Source organism: Asterias rubens, chromosome 6, assembly GCF_902459465.1.
Source record: "Asterias rubens chromosome 6, eAstRub1.3, whole genome shotgun sequence".
NCBI lineage: Eukaryota > Metazoa > Echinodermata > Asteroidea > Forcipulatida > Asteriidae > Asterias > Asterias rubens.
Window position 1 is genome coordinate 20,696,457 of NC_047067.1, and position 20,509 is coordinate 20,716,965.

General features: G+C 38.1%; 1 protein-coding gene across 1 annotated transcript; it reads left to right on the plus strand.

Annotated features, from left to right (window-relative positions):
* Positions 1-728: 728 nt before the first annotated feature.
* LOC117291672 (tensin-like) lies at positions 729-5,734 on the plus strand (the record flags this gene model as incomplete). Its single annotated transcript, XM_033773517.1, is given in 5 exon segments — positions 729-803; positions 1,145-1,313; positions 1,792-1,860; positions 2,086-2,124; positions 2,559-5,734. Coding segments are annotated over 5 exon segments (509 nt in total), but the record flags the coding sequence as incomplete, so codon positions are not given.
* Between the last annotated feature and the right edge of the window lie 14,775 nt (positions 5,735-20,509).

Genomic DNA, 20,509 nt, shown 5'->3' on the forward strand with positions numbered 1-20,509 from the left:
CGCTACTGCTGCTTCTGTAGTTGTATTGTGACACAGGTGTGACCCCTGGCTATACGGTCCTATAAGGTTGTATGACTTTGAAAGGAGAAGGAACGTGAAAGACAACTCCATGGTCCAACCCTCCCTATAACTACAACCTGTGACATCTGCCTGAGAGTATTTGGTTCACGGATCAGACTTTTGAGTCATCGACGGAGTCACCTTAGGCACCAGGGGTCGATTTCACAAAGAGTTAGGACTAGTCTTATCTCGAGTTAGCTACCCATACATTTTGTATATCTCCTAGGACTAGTCCTAAGTTAGCCTAAGTTAGGGCTTGTCCTAACTCTTTGTGAAATCGACCCCAGCTACCTCAACCTAATAACTTTGTTTATCCTGTGGAGAATATCTTCCTCGACATCGAGGGATTGCTTATTTTTATTATGACTTTGACTGGTGCCCAAGCCCCCAGTACAAAAGTAGTGATGAAATAAGGAGACCCTCATGATGGGCCTAGATAATTGAGAGCACTGGCACATACATCTGTGAGATCCCAGGTTCAAATGTCAATCTAGAAAGTCTTTCTTTGTTCCCTAAAAAATTGGAAAGACAAGTTCGTTGATTGATGGCTATTATACATTGCTTTCCATAGTTTGCAAACCATAGTTTGCCAACCATCTGGCCATAGTTTGCCAACCATCAACTTATTAATTTGTCCTTTTCTATATGGGGATCGTTGTTTTTTCTAGATCCTTCAGGTACTGATGCTACAGATAGTGATTTGGATTCCAAGTCAGCTCATAATCTACTGTCCCAAGGCGCAGGTAAGATTGATTGTAATCTTAGAATTAAAGATCGTTTATTTCCTGAGATGGCTAATAATTGGGTTAAAATTCCAGTTAAAATGTCCAAATTAAACTGAAATGTTGTTTGTTTGAGAAATTCAGAAAGTATGTTACCATTGAAAAATACGGGCATATCTGTATTTTTATTGGTTTTAATTGTACAGCGCTTTGTTAATGTCTGTGACATGGAAGGCGTTTTTCAAATAATAAATATTTCACAATTGGCATTTTGGTTCAAGCTGTTTGCAGCCACAATGGGCATTTTTTTTTAACAATGCAATCTCATAATACCGCATATTTGATGATGTTTTTGTCTGTAGCTTGCAACGTTCAGTTTCTGGGAACAGTGGAGATGGAATCGTTAACGGGCCCTAGTGCAGTAGGTGAAGCTACTACAAGGATCATGAATTCTAAGGAGAAACCTAAGAGGGTGGTTGTACACTTCAAGGTGTCGCTGAAGGGAGTCACAATCACAGATAACCAGAGGAAGTAAGTCAATGTGGAAGATAGAATAGAATTCTTGCAGTGTCTTATAGTTTTTATTTTGGACTTGTTATGGTGTGCAACTGTGTGTCCTTCATGGATGTCTTAACTTCTAGATCAACGAGCTTCAACTCTACCCCTCATGTACTTGGTAATTCAGAAACGTTTGAATACATGCTGTCATTTGACACCAGTACAGTTATGGTATAAGAAGGTTTGAAGTTCCATGGAGTATTTTAGTTTGAGAGAGATTTGAAGCCCACTATCACTGCATACCTAATGTTTCTTTACTGATGATCCCACTAAGTGTTGGAAACACTAGGAGGTTATTTCTAATGAATTTGAAAAGTGTGGAAACTTTGTTGAAGTATTTTTCCTCTTTTTAAAAGTAGCTTTGTATCCTCTATTAAAAGTAGCTGGTTGTGTTCTTTTCATGCCAAGCCATATTTGTATTAAACTGATTATTTGATATTGTTGTTTACAGGTTATTTTTCCGTAGGCATTACCCCGTGGAGTCAGTATTATACTGTGGAATGGACTCTGGATCAAGGAAGTAAGTTATACACACAAAGCTTAAATGCTTTTGCCTCTAGGTTTTTCACAACCATATCATGGTGGCCAAACATCATAAAGAGCAATCACTCACTCACTCAGTCAGTCAACCCAAGTTGTCGCGTTGCAGCATGTTCGAGTCAGCCAGCTTATGGCCAGCTTCATACCATGAACCATCGTAGTTTTCCTGATCATTCATGCTTGCTTTTATCTTGTATTGTTACAGGTGGAAGAGGAAAGACGGATCAGATCAAAATGAAGCAAAGTAAGTAGAAGTTAAACTCCATTTTCAGTTCAGACTTTGTGCTCCATTTACCCATTGTGCACCCCTCTTCCCCAATTTTATAAAGAATATGGTTTAAAATGGCTGAGAGAGTCTAGGTTAGAGGCGATATTGATGAGCTTATTTAGACATAGTTCTGAAGTAGGTTTAATCTATGTTATATATACATTCTGCATCTTCTGCTGATGTTCGCCAATGTTGGAGGTGCACAACCTTTCCACCCAAAAAGTTTAGCAGAAGCACAGCTGTCAAGCAGAAAATTTTGCTGAACAGATATTGCTTATTACAAAGTTGCAGGGAACCAGCCGAGAGCAGTGACATTATCGACTTTATGCATAGCATTTTCTCTGTACTAACCAATTGTTGTGAAATTTTGCTCTTATATTAATCGTTTATGTCCTGTTTTTACTCTGTAGAATATTTGGTTTTGTTGCCCGTAAACCAGGCTCTAAGACAGACAACCAGTGTCATGTCTTTGCAGAGTATGAGATTGAGCAGCCTGCTTCGGCCATCGTCAGCTTTGTCACCAAAGTACTTCTGGGTTCCTTCCAGAATCAGGCCAAGACGCCTTGATGTCATCGCTGCCGTTTGAGAAGAGCTATAGTCTCTTTAATATGCCATGCTGCATTGTGTAGGAGCACTATAGATTGACAGCTACTGATGGCAAATATCAAGGCCCAAAAAGTTCGCTACGTTCTGAAAAAAAGTGTTCAATTTTTATACACTGGAAACCTTGACAGAGAGCTGACCTTTTGTATGGCACTTTTCAAAGAACAGAATGCCTTGTAAAGAGGAAAAGTCAAATGAATTTATTCAAGTGATGATTTGTACTGAATCTTCAACTTGTTGGAGTTGTCAGTGGTTATGCTTTCTCTTATTAGCAACCAGTAATGGAGCATGCTAATAGATTAACGCAAGTTTACAATTTAAAGAATCATTTTAAATCTCAAGTATGGATCGGTCCATTGTAATGAAACGGGTAGCATATTAGGAATGAGCTGTGTATATAAAAAAAATAACCTTTTTTCTTTGATGAGTTTGTTGAAAGTTAATAATTGCCAAATATGTAAATAATTCAAGTATCTGACTAACGTACTTATCATTTGTAATCTTCGGATGAATCTAGAGTTCAATGACAAATGTTTTTAGAGTTAAAACTCACAGAATTTATATTTAACACCAAACTCAATGTGTTCAGAAACTTGTATTCAATTCTACTAAATCTCAATTTACAGATAGTTTGTTTTGAAAAATACTACTCACTTTTTAAATGTATTAAAAAAAACCAATAAACAAATATATACTTATGTGGAACGACAAAATAATTTGGAAGAGGACATTTTTCTCTTAAACTTTTTAACAAAATTATATTTTATTGTAGTGCCAATATTGTTTGTTTGACTTGACCGTTATTTGAAGGATCTGGAAGGATAATACATGTTTTATTATGTTTACTGATAAATGCAATATTTTAAGGCATGATTTGTTGTTGTAGTTCAACCAAAGGGATGCAGTTCAGCCCCAAGTTTTTAAAACCATTTCTCTTAAAGCGCTTCCTGATTATTTGTTACCCAATGTTTTTCATGTAAGTCAAGCAAATCTAGTTTTGTGTTCTCTGTCAAGCATAAATATAAACAAATATTAAAAATAGAAAAATGCCAATGAAAACTAAAAAAACTATTATCATTAGACCCTATTGTATCCCATCCTTTCCCGAAACTCCCTTGTGATGAGCAAAAACTGTACATGTATAATAGTTTTAACTTGCTAGAAACTCAGCATGTGTATAAGATTTGGAGAGTTTAATAGAGATATTAATATTTATTGCAATTTAGCACTACTGTGTTCATTTGACGTTTTGAACAGTTACTAATCTTGTTGTATTATGGATGTAATGGAGTTCCTTTGTAAAAGATTATTTATCTCCTTTATGCCCTGACGAACTGAGCTGTCTCATTTAGACAAATTACATTTACAACCTAAAAGATTGTTTTGGTTTTGAGGCCATATGGTTGCAGATGTTGTTATTGGCCTCCTATGCTTTAAAGTATGCTCAAATGGCAATCAAACCAACCAATCTTTCAACATAAACATTTAGTAGATTAAAACAAAAATAATTATGTCTTTCGGAGGAGAATATTTTACAAATTATTTTTAATCGTTTTATAGTTTGATCATGGAGGTAGAAATGGATCACAATTTATGTTTTGGTCCAAAGTACTGTTTTGTTGAAATTTCTGAACAAAACAAACCTAAACAAATACACTGTTAACAAATTGAGTGAACTTCAATTGCAGCAAAGTTAAATCATGCATAATTTCTGTGTAAAATCAAGAACTGTAAGGACAACATTGAGCTGTTTACATATTATACATGCAAGATGTCCCGGATTGGAGATGTATACATATTATACATGCAAGATGTCCAGGATTGGTGACTCTTAAAACAAATGTCATGTCACAGGACACATATCAATTTTAAGTTATTTTATTTATTTTTTTCTTAACATAAATCACCATGGTTTTCTTGCAAAGAATGGGTCTTGCATTCTTTTTATTCATATTTTATTCAAGCAATTTGAGCTAATTTGAATCAGTATGTTTTCAAGTAGATTTTGTTATTCTGAACTCTACCATAAAATGTTTTGTAGAAGGACTTTTTAGAGTAACGATTAGGTGAAGTTATATTAATGAGCTCTGTACAGACATTATTTTGTATTTTATTGTAAATACTGAGCATTGCCCGATTCTGCAATTTCTAGAAATGATTTTGTATATCATTGTTTGTTTAGTACTAATCAACAGCCACATGTATGAACATTTTCTTGTTGTTTTCCTCTTTACTATGAGTGGTGTTTGTAGTTGCAAACTCTCAGTTCAACATAATGGGTTTTGTTCACACACAGTTTCATTAAACTGATCGTACAAATCAGTGTCCAACTTCAAGGGAAGATAGTTCAATTCTTGTAACTAAAACCTCATTATGGATTATACAATGACTGCTTTAGTGTAGAACTGAGGCTAACTTTATTTGGGCAGAAGTATAAATTCAGTCCGAAACTAATGAAGTAGTTTAACCTGGTTAAAGGTATTCACTTTTTCTTGGATGTAGCCACTGCCAAAGTATTTCAGACAAGGCCTTCGTACACTCTTAAAACTGAAGTTTGAAGTCAAGACTTTGGAGAATTCTTTAACTTTGGAAGGTGATAAATCAACTGAGATTTAATTAAATTTTTACTGTGAAATAAACCTTTTATTTGAGTCACATTGGGATGTATTAAGGAGTTTCACTGACCAAAGTTTTGAGTAAACACTTGAGTTTTAGTGTACATAAGAAGTGCTTATTGTAAGGGTAGGCATTACAAAACCTGCATGTATAGCTCATTATAATATTATAATGATAGATGTTTTTTATGCAAATGAAATGCCTAACAACCAATAGGAGTAGTGATGTTAATGTATTCAGTAATATGCAAATTCTAATGATGTTAACAGTGATACAACTAACGTATTACAAACCAATGCTGAGCCCAATGTACTACTATCATGTTGCATTTGTCGTTTTGAAATAAACACTTTAAATTCTATCTACAGTTTTAATTTGTCCCGCCAGTGTAAATTGTTGTCCACATGGTGTTTCTTCATAAGTTGAGTACAAATGACGGGGACGGGAGAGAAAATGTTTATTGTCAGGGGGGAAGTGGACAGGGAATGTTTATTGTAGCGTTGCGAATGGGGGCCCAATTTTGAAGTTCGATTTGTATGCATTAAAATGAAGCAGGTTTCTTCAGTGATGGCATCATGTACCTTTCATTTTTTTCTAAGATTGAGATTTGATGTTGACCAATCTATATCTAAAACCATTCCTCAAGTTAAAAATATTATTTATAAAAGTTATTCCTCAAGTTAAAAACACATCAGAGTCAGAGGTACCTATCGCATTATTTTAGAGAATAAAAACAACTCTTTGTGTTTTCTTAAATTTATGGCCCAAAATTTGATAAACTGTAGGACATCTACCCCCTTGTTTTGTTTGTATTTTTTTATATTTTTTTTTATTGATGTATTTATTTTGAGGCACAAGGCTCATCTCTTTAAACTTTTTCAGTAAACAAAAACGGTTTACCCTACAAAAAATGGATGTTCAAAGCCTTGCATTTTTTGTTACAAAAATTCAAATGGTAAGCCTTGCGTTTTAGTAAAATCCTTGCAATTTTCTAACACAACAACATGCATAAGATGGCCATATTTTGTTATTATTATTATTATTATTATTATAATTATTTTTTTTTTGGGGGGGGTGGTTGAAGTGTACCGAAGGCTTTAAAAGTTAGATTATTTGGTGGCGCAAATTTGAGTGAGATATTTTCAACAACGAAATAAGGTCACTTTTTAATAATCTACCTACAAGTTATTTATTCCTACATTAATAATAAGCTGAGAAACGAACAAAAAATATACCTCATATATTACCTTTAGTTCTTTCAACTTTGCGCTAAATCATTTCAAGTTAAACAAACGTAAGGCTACTTGGTTTAATTACCACAATTAGTTACAGTGTAAGCGTTTATTCATCACGTTTAATATGATTCAAGCCTTCGATTCTCGCATTTCGAATCATTCCGCGAGATCTTGCGGGAGCCAGTTTGCCCCTTTGATCTTGGACAGGCACCGGTGATTGGAACCAGCTAAAGCAACCGACAGGTACCCGATTTCCACGCTACGCGAAATAAACATCAACAGAGTAGTAGAGGTCTGGGTACTCGACGGCTTGATGCCGTGACGCGATATTCAAAATGGCCACCAGCCATGCTTGTGAAGTTGTCAACACCATGGATATACTTAGGATGATTTGATGTGATTTAATGTCTCTTTGGGTAAGCTTTATCATGCAGCTTATTTAAAATAATAATGTAGAATAGGATGAAGGCCTCGTGGAAGGCGTGTAACCACCTAGTTTGTCATAAAACGGGCAATTCTTGTCGCAATTTTATTCCACCTTCATGCTCAACATAAACAACGGCAATCCGGAAGTAGCTGTAACGTTAAAGCATAGGTCATTGCATTTTCATTGCCAATTTGCCGTCAATCAGATACTGGATGAAGAATTCCTCCATGATCAGATGAAACAATCGACTTTTCTGTGTAGTTCTTATAGATTATCTACTTCAATTCGTGTCGGCCACTCCTACGTGTTTCTATGTCAGTTTTTGTTTACATGTTATGTAACACTGAGCTGTCGTAAACTGTTTACCAACCAAAATGACCGGTGCTCTGACATTTGGAGTCGTAGGCCTACCATCCAAAAGAATTGATACATCATGTTTAAGCCTTTGCAGATTGCCTTTCTCATATCAAGTTGTAAATCTAAAACTGGTTTGCCACCTATACTGCCAAATGATAATGTAAATTTTTAAAGTCTGAACATGGTCTGAATAAAACTGGCGGGTTTTTTATTTTTTATCGTCTGAAATTTCATCCAGATGTGTAATGAAGGACGAGGTGCACAGAAAAACCTTGGTCTGAGTCGTAGGCAACTTTTTGAGATATTGTCTAGTTTTCGATGCCCCCAAATCAAGATTAAAATTAATATTAATTTGAGGCCCTTCCAATTGTTCCAGCAATCTGTAATCCGTAGAGCGTCTTTTGCACATAAAGAACTTTCTTTGGTTAAATTTTGAGGCAAATCTGAGAGAAATTTTGTTTGAGGGTGAAAAAAACGTCAAGTTATACCCCATGCCGTTTTCTCAAAAATCTGCCGAAAAAATTGTGTTTTTCAAAATCGCCTGAAAACTTGGGTTTAGTCGTCTACCTTAGTAACTTTTTGATGTAATTGTTTTTATTGCCTGATTTTCGATATAACAATGTCTCAAATAATTATTGTATCAATTTCAATAAAACTAATTGTACCATCACGGCGAGTACCCACCAAGAACACTGGTGGAAATTCAAAGAAGTTATATTCCCGCCGTCATGTTGATCCCAGCTAGCCTACTAAAGACTCGGCCACCCAACCCCAGTGTACCCCGCTACCCTTTCCACAGCGACCGACAATCCCCAATTCCCATCGAAATGCCAGACCAACTTCCCCTGCGAACTAATTTTCTATACCTACATCGTGTGCCTTCGACTCAAATAATAATTATTTTGTAAGTCCCCTATTATGCCTTTGTTTCCTTGTAAACCAATGCGCCATACTTACAGCGTGTGCCTTCCATCCACTCACCAATTAACTCATCCACTCACTCCACTTAAATCACAACCAAAGAGTCCCCTGTCTACCCGTCAGTAAAGCGTATGCCTTCCACTCTCAAATTATTTACCAAGTCCAAAGCAAGGATTTCCCTATGCCATTGTACCATGCGTACCATTTCCCCATTAATTAAACTAATTGTCGATCTTTATGCCTACAGCGTGTGCCTTCAACTCGTCGAATACTTTTTAAGTCCGAACACAAGAGTCCCCTATCTACTACCAATACCCGTCAGTAAAAGCGTATTATATCTTCCACTCGCAAATTATTTACCAAGTCCAAAGCAATGATTTCCCTATGCCATAGTACCATGCGTACCCCTTTTCCCATTTTAAACTATACAGTGTGTAGATTTTAACTCAAATATGTTTTAAGTCCGAACCAAAGAGTTTCCCATGCCTATGTAACCAGCCCACAACTTGTGCATTTCACTCGAAATTACGAAGTATAAAGCACTGATTTTACTATGCCATAGCATCATGTGGAAAGTGTTCCCCTCGCAAATTATATACCAAGTATAAAGTATAATAATGTACTAAGTATAAAACATTGATATTCCCATACCATAGTATCCTATGAAAAGTATTCAACTCGCAAATTATACACTAAGTATAAAGCATTGATATTCCCATACCATAGTATCCTATGATGAGTATTCAATTATATACTAAGTATAAAGCACTGAAATCCCATGCCATAGCTTTCTGTGTAAAGTATGAACCGAAGGTTTATCAGGTCTAAAATGCGAATTATCCTGGGGGGGACCCAAGTGGGTGTCGTGGGTAGGTGTCGGCCTCCCAAGCAAAGGGTCCCCGGTTCGAACCCCGGTGGTGGCAGCGCGGTTGCCGTCCGAGAAGTCTCGACTCACCAGACAGTGGCACACACCGCGCAGTGGCACTCACCGCTAGCACTCGCTGAGGAAGGAAACTTTAAACTTAAAACTTAAAACGAACCTATGCTCTTTTTTATATAAGTTTAAAAAATTAAAAAATAAAAACATTTTTAAAACGTCTCCAACTTTTCTGAAGCTGGATTCGATCCCGGGACCCTCCGGTCCAGAGACCAGAGCCCCTCCACTGGGCCACTGCTCCTTCTTACTAATAATGCGTTCGAGTTTTATTTTAAACCTTCGTATGACAAACTTTTAATTAAAACTTAGTAAAAGAACACTCGGGAATCGAACTCCGCACCATTGGGTGTAGAGTCCGGAGCCCTTCCATTGAGCCACGTCTCCTCTTACTTCATTTGCGTTCGAGTTTAATTTTAAACCTTCGTATGACAAACTTTTAATTAAAACGTAGTAAAAGAACACCCGGGAATCGAACTCCGCACCATTGGGTGTAGAGTCCGGAGCCCTTCCATTGAGCCACGTCTCCTCTTACTTTTATGGCGTTCGAGTTTAATTTTAAACCTTGGTATGAACAACTATAAATCAAAACGTAGTAAAAGAACACCCGGGAATCGAACTCCGTACCATTGGGTGTAGAGTCGGGAGCCCTTCCATTGGGCCACTACTACTCTTACTTCATTTGCGTTCGAGTTTAATGTTATACCTTAGAATGAACAACTTTAAATCAAAACGTATTATAGCTTATGCCTTCCACTCGCAAATTATTTATTAAGTGTAAAGCAAGGATTTCCCTATGCCATAGGGTACCGCGCAAACCAATGTTCTCAAGCATACTAAAAGAACACAGATCGGGAATCGAACCCCGTACCATTGGGTGTAGAGCCCGGAGCCCTTCCATTAGGCCACTACTACTCTTACTTCATTTGCGTTCGAGTTTAATGTTATACCCTAGAATGAACAATTTTAAATCAAAACGTACTATTTGCCTCCCACTCGCAAATTATTTACCAAGTGTAAAGCAAGGATTTCCCTATACCATAGGGTACCGCGCAAACCAATGTTCTCAAGCATACTAAAAGAACACAGATCGGGAATCGAACCCCGTACCATTGGGTGTAGAGCCCGGAGCCCTTCCATTGGGCCACTACTACTCTTACTTCATTTGCGTTCGAGTTTAATGTTATACCCTAGAATGAACAATTTTAAATCAAAACGTACTATTTGCCTCCCACTCGCAAATTATTTACCAAGTGTAAAGCAAGGATTTCCCTATACCATAGGGAACCGCGCAAACCAATGTTCTCAAGCGTAGAAAAAGAACAGAGACCGGGGTTCGAACCCTGTACCATTGGGTGTAGAGCCCGGAGCCCTTCCATTGGGCCACTACTACTCTTTCTTCATTTGCGTTCGAGTTTAATGTTATACCTTGAATGAACAATTTTAAATCAAAACGTATTATAGCTTATGCCTTCCACTCGCAAATTATTTATTAAGTGTAAAGCAAGGATTTCCCTATGCCATAGGGTACCGCGCAAACCAATGTTCTCAAGCATACTAAAAGAACACAGATCGGGAATCGAACCCCGTACCATTGGGTGTAGAGCCCGGAGCCCTTCCATTAGGCCACTACTACTCTTACTTCATTTGCGTTCGAGTTTAATGTTATACCCTAGAATGAACAATTTTAAATGAAAACGTATTATTTGCCTCCCACTCGCAAATGATTTACCAAGTGTAAAGCAAGGATTTCCCTCTACCATAGGGAACCGCGCAAACCAATGTTCTCAAGCGTAGAAAAAGAACACAGACCGGGGTTCGAACCCTGCACCATTGGGTGTAGAGCCCGGAGCCCTTCCATTGGGCCACTACTACTCTTACTTCATTTGCGTTCGAGTTTAATTGTATACCCTAGAGTGAACAACTTCATATCAAAACATATTGTAACTTATGCCTTCCACTCGCATTAATTATTGATTAGGGGTTAAGCAAGGATTTCCCTATGCCGTAGGGTACCGCGTAAACCAATGTTCTTCAACGCAGAAAAAGAACACACACCGGGGTTCGAACCCAGCACCTTTGGCTTCAGAGTCCAGAGCCCTACCACTGTGCCACTGTCCTTCTTCATAACAAAAGGTTCGAGTTTAAATATAAACCTTAGAATGAATTCAACTTTAAATCAAAACGTAATAGCGGGTGCCTTCCACTCGCATGTTATTTATTAGGTATAAAGCAAGGATTTCCCTATGCCATAGGGTTCCGCTTAAACCAATGTTCTTACGCGTAGAAAAAGACACACGCCGTGGCTCGAACTCAGTACCTTTGCGCTCAGAATCCGGAGCTCTACCACTGGGCCACCGCTCTTCTCATGAACAATGGGTTCGAGTTTAATTATAAACCTTAGAGTGGACAACTTTAAATCAAAACGTATATAGCGAGTGCCTTCCACTCGCGTGTTTTACAAGGATTTCCCGATGCCATAGTACCCCAGGTAATGTAAAGATTGGGACTGGGTACAACAGAGTTGATGCATGCACAAATCCGACGGTGTTTGAGATAAATAAAATGCACGGGACTAAAACGGGTCTATCTAACTGAGAAAATATCAGCGATTGAAAAAGTCTCTAGAAGCCGGGCAAATCGGGCGAATGGGGGGGGGGCATATTCAAACAGGGGGCGTAACAATGAGACCAACAAAACCATTTATTATTATATGTAATAAATATTTGATAATCTAAGGAAATTGAACTCTAAATAAGACACGGGACGGAGTATTCTTTATGTTTTAATTCAATATTTGTTTAATGTTTGAGTTTCTACATTTCACATTATGACTGCTCTTTAAATCAATATAAAAAGAATTCAGACAATAAATGACATACACTTTCAAATTTATTTTAAGCAGCAATTTTTTATTTTTTTTTATTTATTTAAATAATTAAAATCATTAAAATTAAAATTTAAACGTCAAGTGTTTGTGCATCGTAAAATAATTTTGTTTTTCTCCATAAGGCGATCAGATTATACTGACCGAAACGTCAATTGAAACCAACGGTTATTTTCCGAACCACCCCATATTTAGAGATGATAGTCATTGCATGGTGTTACCACAAACCTGTCCATATCGTATTTCCACCATGCAAAGTTTTAAATCCAGGGTACAACATCAAAGCATTGCCATAGATAGGCTGTAACAATTGTATGCAGTGAATAATTAGATTGGAATTATATTTAGAATTAGAATTATATTGAGCAATAACACACCATACCCATTGTGTTGTGCACAGTAGACCAGCATACCAGCTAACGTAGTGTAGACCTATAGCTAATAGAAACAAACAAATCACAAACATTGCTTTTACCATGGGTTTGAACGACTTTATATTGAATCAGAATAAACGAGTACACATTAGTCTTGCCTGAACAGTTCCCTGAAGATTAAAACTACATCAAAAAGGCTCTAAATATCGTCCACGGAGACAGCCAGAGTCAACTGCATGGTTGGAGATCATTTTGAATACATGTGTACGCGGTAAATTACTGGGTACGAAGCATGGGTTATAAGACCAACTATAGGGTACCCGACTATTCATGTTCTTGTCGCAACGTCGCTTACTTGTTGATATAGCAGTGCCTCCAAAAAGAGAGGTTAAAATGAATTTGAGACCCATCCCAGTTTTCCAGCAATCTTAAACTTGGAGACTGTCTTTTACACATGACGAACTTCCTTTGGTTAAATTGTGAGGCAAAGCGGGGGGAAACAAATTTCGAGGGTGAAAAAAACGTCAATCTTACCTACCCTTGACAGTCTCCAAGTTACAGGTTGCTTGAACAATAGGATGGGTCTCAAATATTCATTTTAATCTGGATTTTAAACCGTCGTACTATCCGAAATGAGGCATTATCTCAAAAAGTAGCCATCGTAGACGACTAAAACCAAGATTTTCCTGATCCTCGCCCCTAATTACACCTAGGTATGAAATTTCAGGCGATTTGGAAGACAACAATTTCGGCCGATTTTTGAAAAAACTACAAGGGGGTAAGCTTGACGTTTTTTCAGCCTCGGAAACATTTTCTCTCCGAATTGCCTCAAAATTTAACCAAAGGAAGTTCGTCATGTGGAAAAGACAGTCTCCAAGTTACAGGTTGCTGAAACAATAGGATGGGTCTCAAATATTCATTTTAATCTGGATTTTAAACCGTCGTACTATCCGAAATGAGGCATTATCTCAAAAAGTAGCCATCGTAGACGACTAAAACCAAGATTTTCCTGCTCCTCGCCCCTAATTACACCTAGGTATGAAATTTCAGGCGATTTGGAAGACAAAAATTTCGGCCGATTTTTGAAAAAACTACAAGGGGGTACAGCCTCGGAAACATTTTCTCTCCGAATTGCCTCAAAATTTAACCAAAGGAAGTTCGTCATGTGTAAAAAACAGTCTCCAAGTTACAGGTTGCTGAAACAATAGGATGGGTCTCAAATATTCATTTTAATCTGGATTTTAAACCGTCGTACTATCCGAAATGAGGCATTATCTCAAAAAGTAGCCATCGTAGACGACTAAAACCAAGATTTTCCTGCTCCTCGCCCCTAATTACACCTAGGTATGAAATTTCAGGCGATTTGGAAGACAAAAATTTCGGCCGATTTTTGAAAAAACTACAAGGGGGTACAGCCTCGGAAACATTTTCTCTCCGAATTGCCTCAAAATTTAACCAAAGGAAGTTCGTCATGTGTAAAAACAGTCTCCAAGTTACAGGTTGCTGAAACAATAGGATGGGTCTCAAATATTCATTTTAATCTGGATTTTAAACCGTCGTACTATCCGAAATGAGGCATTATCTCAAAAAGTAGCCATCGTAGACGACTAAAACCAAGATTTTCCTGCTCCTCGCCCCTAATTACACCTAGGTATGAAATTTCAGGCGATTTGGAAGACAAAAATTTCGGCCGATTTTTGAAAAAACTACAAGGGGGTAAGCTTGACGTTTTTTCAGCCTCGGAAACATTTTCTCTCCGAATTGCCTCAAAATTTAACCAAAGGAAGTTCGTCATGTGTAAAAGACAGTCTCCAAGTTACAGGTTGCTGAAACAATAGGATGGGTCTCAAATATTCATTTTAATCTGGATTTTAAACCGTCGTACTATCCGAAATGAGGCATTATCTCAAAAAGTAGCCATCGTAGACGACTAAAACCAAGATTTTCCTGCTCCTCGCCCCTAATTACACCTAGGTATGAAATTTCAGGCGATTTGGAAGACAAAAATTTCGGCCGATTTTTGAAAAAACTACAAGGGGGGTAAAGCTTGACGTTTTTTCAGCCTCGGAAACATTTTCTCTCCGAATTGCCTCAAAATTTAACCAAAGGAAGTTCGTCATGTGGAAAAGACAGTCTCCAAGTTACAGGTTGCTGAAACAATAGGATGGGTCTCAAATATTCATTTTAATCTGGATTTTAAACCGTCGTACTATCCGAAATGAGGCATTATCTCAAAGAGTAGCCATCGTAGACGACTAAAACCAAGATTTTCCTGCTCCTCGCCCCTAATTACACCTAGGTATGAAATTTCAGGCGATTTGGAAGACAAAAATTTCGGCCGATTTTTGAAAAAACTACAAGGGGGTAAGCTTGACGTTTTTTCAGCCTCGGAAACATTTTCTCTCCGAATTGCCTCAAAATTTAACCAAAGGAAGTTCGTCATGTGTAAAAGACAGTCTCCAAGTTACAGGTTGCTGAAACAATAGGATGGGTCTCAAATATTCATTTTAATCTGGATTTTAAACCGTCGTACTATCCGAAATGAGGCATTATCTCAAAAAGTAGCCATCGTAGACGACTAAAACCAAGATTTTCCTGCTCCTCGCCCCTAATTACACCTAGGTATGAAATTTCAGGCGATTTGGAAGACAAAAATTTCGGCCGATTTTTGAAAAAACTACAAGGGGGTAAGCTTGACGTTTTTTCAGCCTCGGAAACATTTTCTCTCCGAATTGCCTCAAAATTTAACCAAAGGAAGTTCGTCATGTGTAAAAGACAGTCTCCAAGTTACAGGTTGCTGAAACAATAGGATGGGTCTCAAATATTCATTTTAATCTGGATTTTAAACCGTCGTACTATCCGAAATGAGGCATTATCTCAAAAAGTAGCCATCGTAGACGACTAAAACCAAGATTTTCCTGCTCCTCGCCCCTAATTACACCTAGGTATGAAATTTCAGGCGATTTGGAAGACAAAAATTTCGGCCGATTTTTGAAAAAACTACAAGGGGGTAAGCTTGACGTTTTTTCAGCCTCGGAAACATTTTCTCTCCGAATTGCCTCAAAATTTAACCAAAGGAAGTTCGTCATGTGTAAAAGACAGTCTCCAAGTTACAGGTTGCTGAAACAATAGGATGGGTCTCAAATATTCATTTTAATCTGGATTTTAAACCGTCGTACTATCCGAAATGAGGCATTATCTCAAAGAGTAGCCATCGTAGACGACTAAAACCAAGATTTTCCTGCTCCTCGCCCCTAATTACACCTAGGTATGAAATTTCAGGCGATTTGGAAGACAAAAATTTCGGCCGATTTTTGAAAAAACTACAAGGGGGTAAGCTTGACGTTTTTTCAGCCTCGGAAACATTTTCTCTCCGAATTGCCTCAAAATTTAACCAAAGGAAGTTCGTCATGTGTAAAAGACAGTCTCTAAGTTACAGGTTGCTGAAACAAAAGGATGGGTCTCGAATATTCATTTTAATCTGGATTTTAAACCGTCGTACTATCCGAAATGAGGCATTATCTCAAAGAGTAGCCATCGTAGACGACTAAAACCAAGATTTTCCTGCTCCTCGCCCCTAATTACACCTAGGTATGAAATTTCAGGCGATTTGGAAGACAAAAATTTCGGCCGATTTTTGAAAAAACTACAAGGGGGTAAGCTTGACGTTTTTTCAGCCTCGGAAACATTTTCTCTCCGAATTGCCTCAAAATTTAACCAAAGGATGTTCGTCATGTGTAAAAGACAGTCTCCAAGTTACAGGTTGCTGAAACAATAGGATGGGTCTCAAATATTCATTTTAATCTGGATTTTAAACCGTCGTACTATCCGAAATGAGGCATTATCTCAAAAAGTAGCCATCGTAGACGACTAAAACCAAGATTTTCCTGCTCCTCGCCCCTAATTACACCTAGGTATGAAATTTCAGGCGATTTGGAAGACAAAAATTTCGGCCGATTTTTGAAAAAACTACAAGGGGGTAAGCTTGACGTTTTTTCAGCCTCGGAAACATTTTCTCTCCGAATTGCCTCAAAATTTAACCAAAGGATGTTCGTCATGTGTAAAAGACAGTCTCCAAGTTACAGGTTGCTGAAACAATAGGATGGGTCTCAAATATTCATTTTAATCTGGATTTTAAACCGTCGTACTATCCGAAATGAGGCATTATCTCAAAAAGTAGCCATCGTAGACGACTAAAACCAAGATTTTCCTGCTCCTTGCCCCTAATTACACCTAGGTATGAAATTTCAGGCGATTTGGAAGACAAAAATTTCGGCCGATTTTTGAAAAAACTACTAGCTTGACGTTTTTTCAGCCTCGGAAACATTTTCTCTCCGAATTGCCTCAAAATTTAACCAAAGGAAGTTCGTCATGTGTAAAAGACAGTCTCCAAGTTACAGGTTGCTGAAACAATAGGATGGGTCTCAAATATTCATTTTAATCTGGATTTTAAACCGTCGTACTATCCGAAATGAGGCATTATCTCAAAGAGTAGCCATCGTAGACGACTAAAACCAAGATTTTCCTGCTCCTCGCCCCTAATTACACCTAGGTATGAAATTTCAGGCGATTTGGAAGACAAAAATTTCGGCCGATTTTTGAAAAAACTACAAGGGGGTAAGCTTGACGTTTTTTCAGCCTCGGAAACATTTTCTCTCCGAATTGCCTCAAAATTTAACCAAAGGATGTTCGTCATGTGTAAAAGACAGTCTCCAAGTTACAGGTTGCTGAAACAATAGGATGGGTCTCAAATATTCATTTTAATCTGGATTTTAAACCGTCGTACTATCCGAAATGAGGCATTATCTCAAAAAGTAGCCATCGCAGACGACTAAAACCAAGATTTTCCTGCTCCTCGCCCCTAATTACACCTAGGTATGAAATTTCAGGCGATTTGGAAGACAAAAATTTCGGCCGATTTTTGAAAAAACTACAAGCTTGACGTTTTTTCAGCCTCGGAAACATTTTCTCTCCGAATTGCCTCAAAATTTAACCAAAGGAAGTTCGTCATGTGTAAAAGACAGTCTCCAAGTTTAAGATTGCTGGAAAACTGGGATGGGTCTCAAATTCATTTTAACCTCTCTTTTTGGAGGCACTGCTATATCAACAAGTAAGCGACATTGCGACAAGAACACGAATAGTCGGGTACCCTATAGTTGGTCTTATAACCCATGCTTCGTACCCAGTAATTCACCGCGTACACATGTATTCAAAATGATCTCCAACCATGCAGTTGACTCTGGCTGTCTCCGTGGACGATATTTAGAGCCTTTTTGATGTAGTTTTAATCTTCAGGGAACTGTTCAGGCAAGACTAATGTGTACTCGTTTATTCTGATTCAATATAAAGTCGTTCAAACCCATGGTAAAAGCAATGTTTGTGATTTGTTTGTTTCTATTAGCTATAGGTCTACACTACGTTAGCTGGTATGCTGGTCTACTGTGCACAACACAATGGGTATGGTGTGTTATTGCTCAATATAATTCTCTGTTATAGTTAGTAGGCCTGTAGGTTGCTGTTTCCCGTTGATTATTCGGAGCTTAAAACAAAACGGCCAGAAATTAGTGGTGAGGTCGTAAAATTGTTCCAATCTAATTATTCACTGCATACAATTGTTACAGCCTATCTATGGCAATGCTTTGATGTTGTACCCTGGATTTAAAACTTTGCATGGTGGAAATACGATATGGACAGGTTTGCGGTAACACCATGCAATGACTATCATCTCTAAATATGGGGTGGTTCTGAAAATAACCGTTGGTTTCAATTGACGTTTCGGTCAGTATAATCTGATCGCCTTATGGAGAAAAACAAAATTATTTTATGATGCACAAACACTTGACGTTTAAATTTTAATTTTAATGATTTTAATTATTTAAATAAATAAAAATAAATAAAAAATTGCTGCTTAAAATAAATTTGAAAGTGTATGTCATTTATTGTCTGAATTCTTTTTATATTGATTTAAAGAGCAGTCATAATGTGAAATGTAGAAACTCAAACATTAAACAAATATTGAATTAAAACATAAAGAATACTCCGTCCCGTGTCTTATTTAGAGTTCAATTTCCTTAGATTATCAAATATTTATTACATATAATAATAAATGGTTTTGTTGGTCTCATTGTTACGCCCCCTGTTTGAATATGCCCCCCCCCCCCCCCATTCGCCCGATTTGCCCGGCTTCTAGAGACTTTTTCAATCGCTGATATTTTCTCAGTTAGATAGACCCGTTTTAGTCCCGTGCATTTTATTTATCTCAAACACCGTCGGATTTGTGCATGCATCAACTCTGTTGTACCCAGTCCCAATCTTTACATTACCTGGGGTACTATGGCATCGGGAAATCCTTGTAAAACACGCGAGTGGAAGGCACTCGCTATATACGTTTTGATTTAAAGTTGTCCACTCTAAGGTTTATAATTAAACTCGAACCCATTGTTCATGAGAAGAGCGGTGGCCCAGTGGTAGAGCTCCGGATTCTGAGCGCAAAGGTACTGAGTTCGAGCCACGGCGTGTGTCTTTTTCTACGCGTAAGAACATTGGTTTAAGCGGAACCCTATGGCATAGGGAAATCCTTGCTTTATACCTAATAAATAACATGCGAGTGGAAGGCACCCGCTATTACGTTTTGATTTAAAGTTGAATTCATTCTAAGGTTTATATTTAAACTCGAACCTTTTGTTATGAAGAAGGACAGTGGCACAGTGGTAGGGCTCTGGACTCTGAAGCCAAAGGTGCTGGGTTCGAACCCCGGTGTGTGTTCTTTTTCTGCGTTGAAGAACATTGGTTTACGCGGTACCCTACGGCATAGGGAAATCCTTGCTTAACCCCTAATCAATAATTAATGCGAGTGGAAGGCATAAGTTACAATATGTTTTGATATAAAGTTGTTCACTCTAGGGTATACAATTAAACTCGAACGCAAATGAAGTAAGAGTAGTAGTGGCCCAATGGAAGGGCTCCGGGCTCTACACCCAATGGTGCAGGGTTCGAACCCCGGTCTGTGTTCTTTTTCTACGCTTGAGAACATTGGTTTGCGCGGTTCCCTATGGTAGAGGGAAGTCCTTGCTTTACACTTGGTAAATCATTTGCGAGTGGGAGGCAAATAATACGTTTTGATTTAAAATTGTTCATTCTAGGGTATAACATTAAACTCGAACGCAAATGAAGTAAGAGTAGTAGTGGCCTAATGGAAGGGCTCCGGGCTCTACACCCAATGGTACAGGGTTCGAACCCCGGTCTGTGTTCTTTTTCTACGCTTGAGAACATTGGTTTGCGCGGTTCCCTATGGTATAGGGAAATCCTTGCTTTACACTTGGTAAATAATTTGCGAATGGGAGGCAAATAGTACGTTTTGATTTAAAATTGTTCATTCTAGGGTATAACATTAAACTCGAACGCAAATGAAGTAAGAGTAGTAGTGGCCTAATGGAAGGGCTCCGGGCTCTACACCCAATGGTACGGGGTTCGATTCCCGATCTGTGTTCTTTTAGTATGCTTGAGAACATTGGTTTGCGCGCTACCCTATGGTATAGGGAAATCCTTGCTTTACACTTGGTAAATAATTTGCGAGTGGGAGGCAAATAGTACGTTTTGATTTAAAATTGTTCATTCTAGGGTATAACATTAAACTCGAACGCAAATGAAGTAAGAGTAGTAGTGGCCTAATGGAAGGGCTCCGGGCTCTACACCCAATGGTACGGGGTTCGATTCCCGATCTGTGTTCTTTTAGTATGCTTGAGAACATTGGTTTGCGCGGTACCCTATGGCATAGGGAAATCCTTGCTTTACACTTAATAAATAATTTGCGAGTGGAAGGCATAAGCTATAATACGTTTTGATTTAAAGTTGTTCATTCTAAGGTATAACATTAAACTCGAACGCAAATGAAGTAAGAGTAGTAGTGGCCCAATGGAAGGGCTCCCGACTCTACACCCAATGGTACGGAGTTCGATTCCCGGGTGTTCTTTTACTACGTTTTGATTTATAGTTGTTCATACCAAG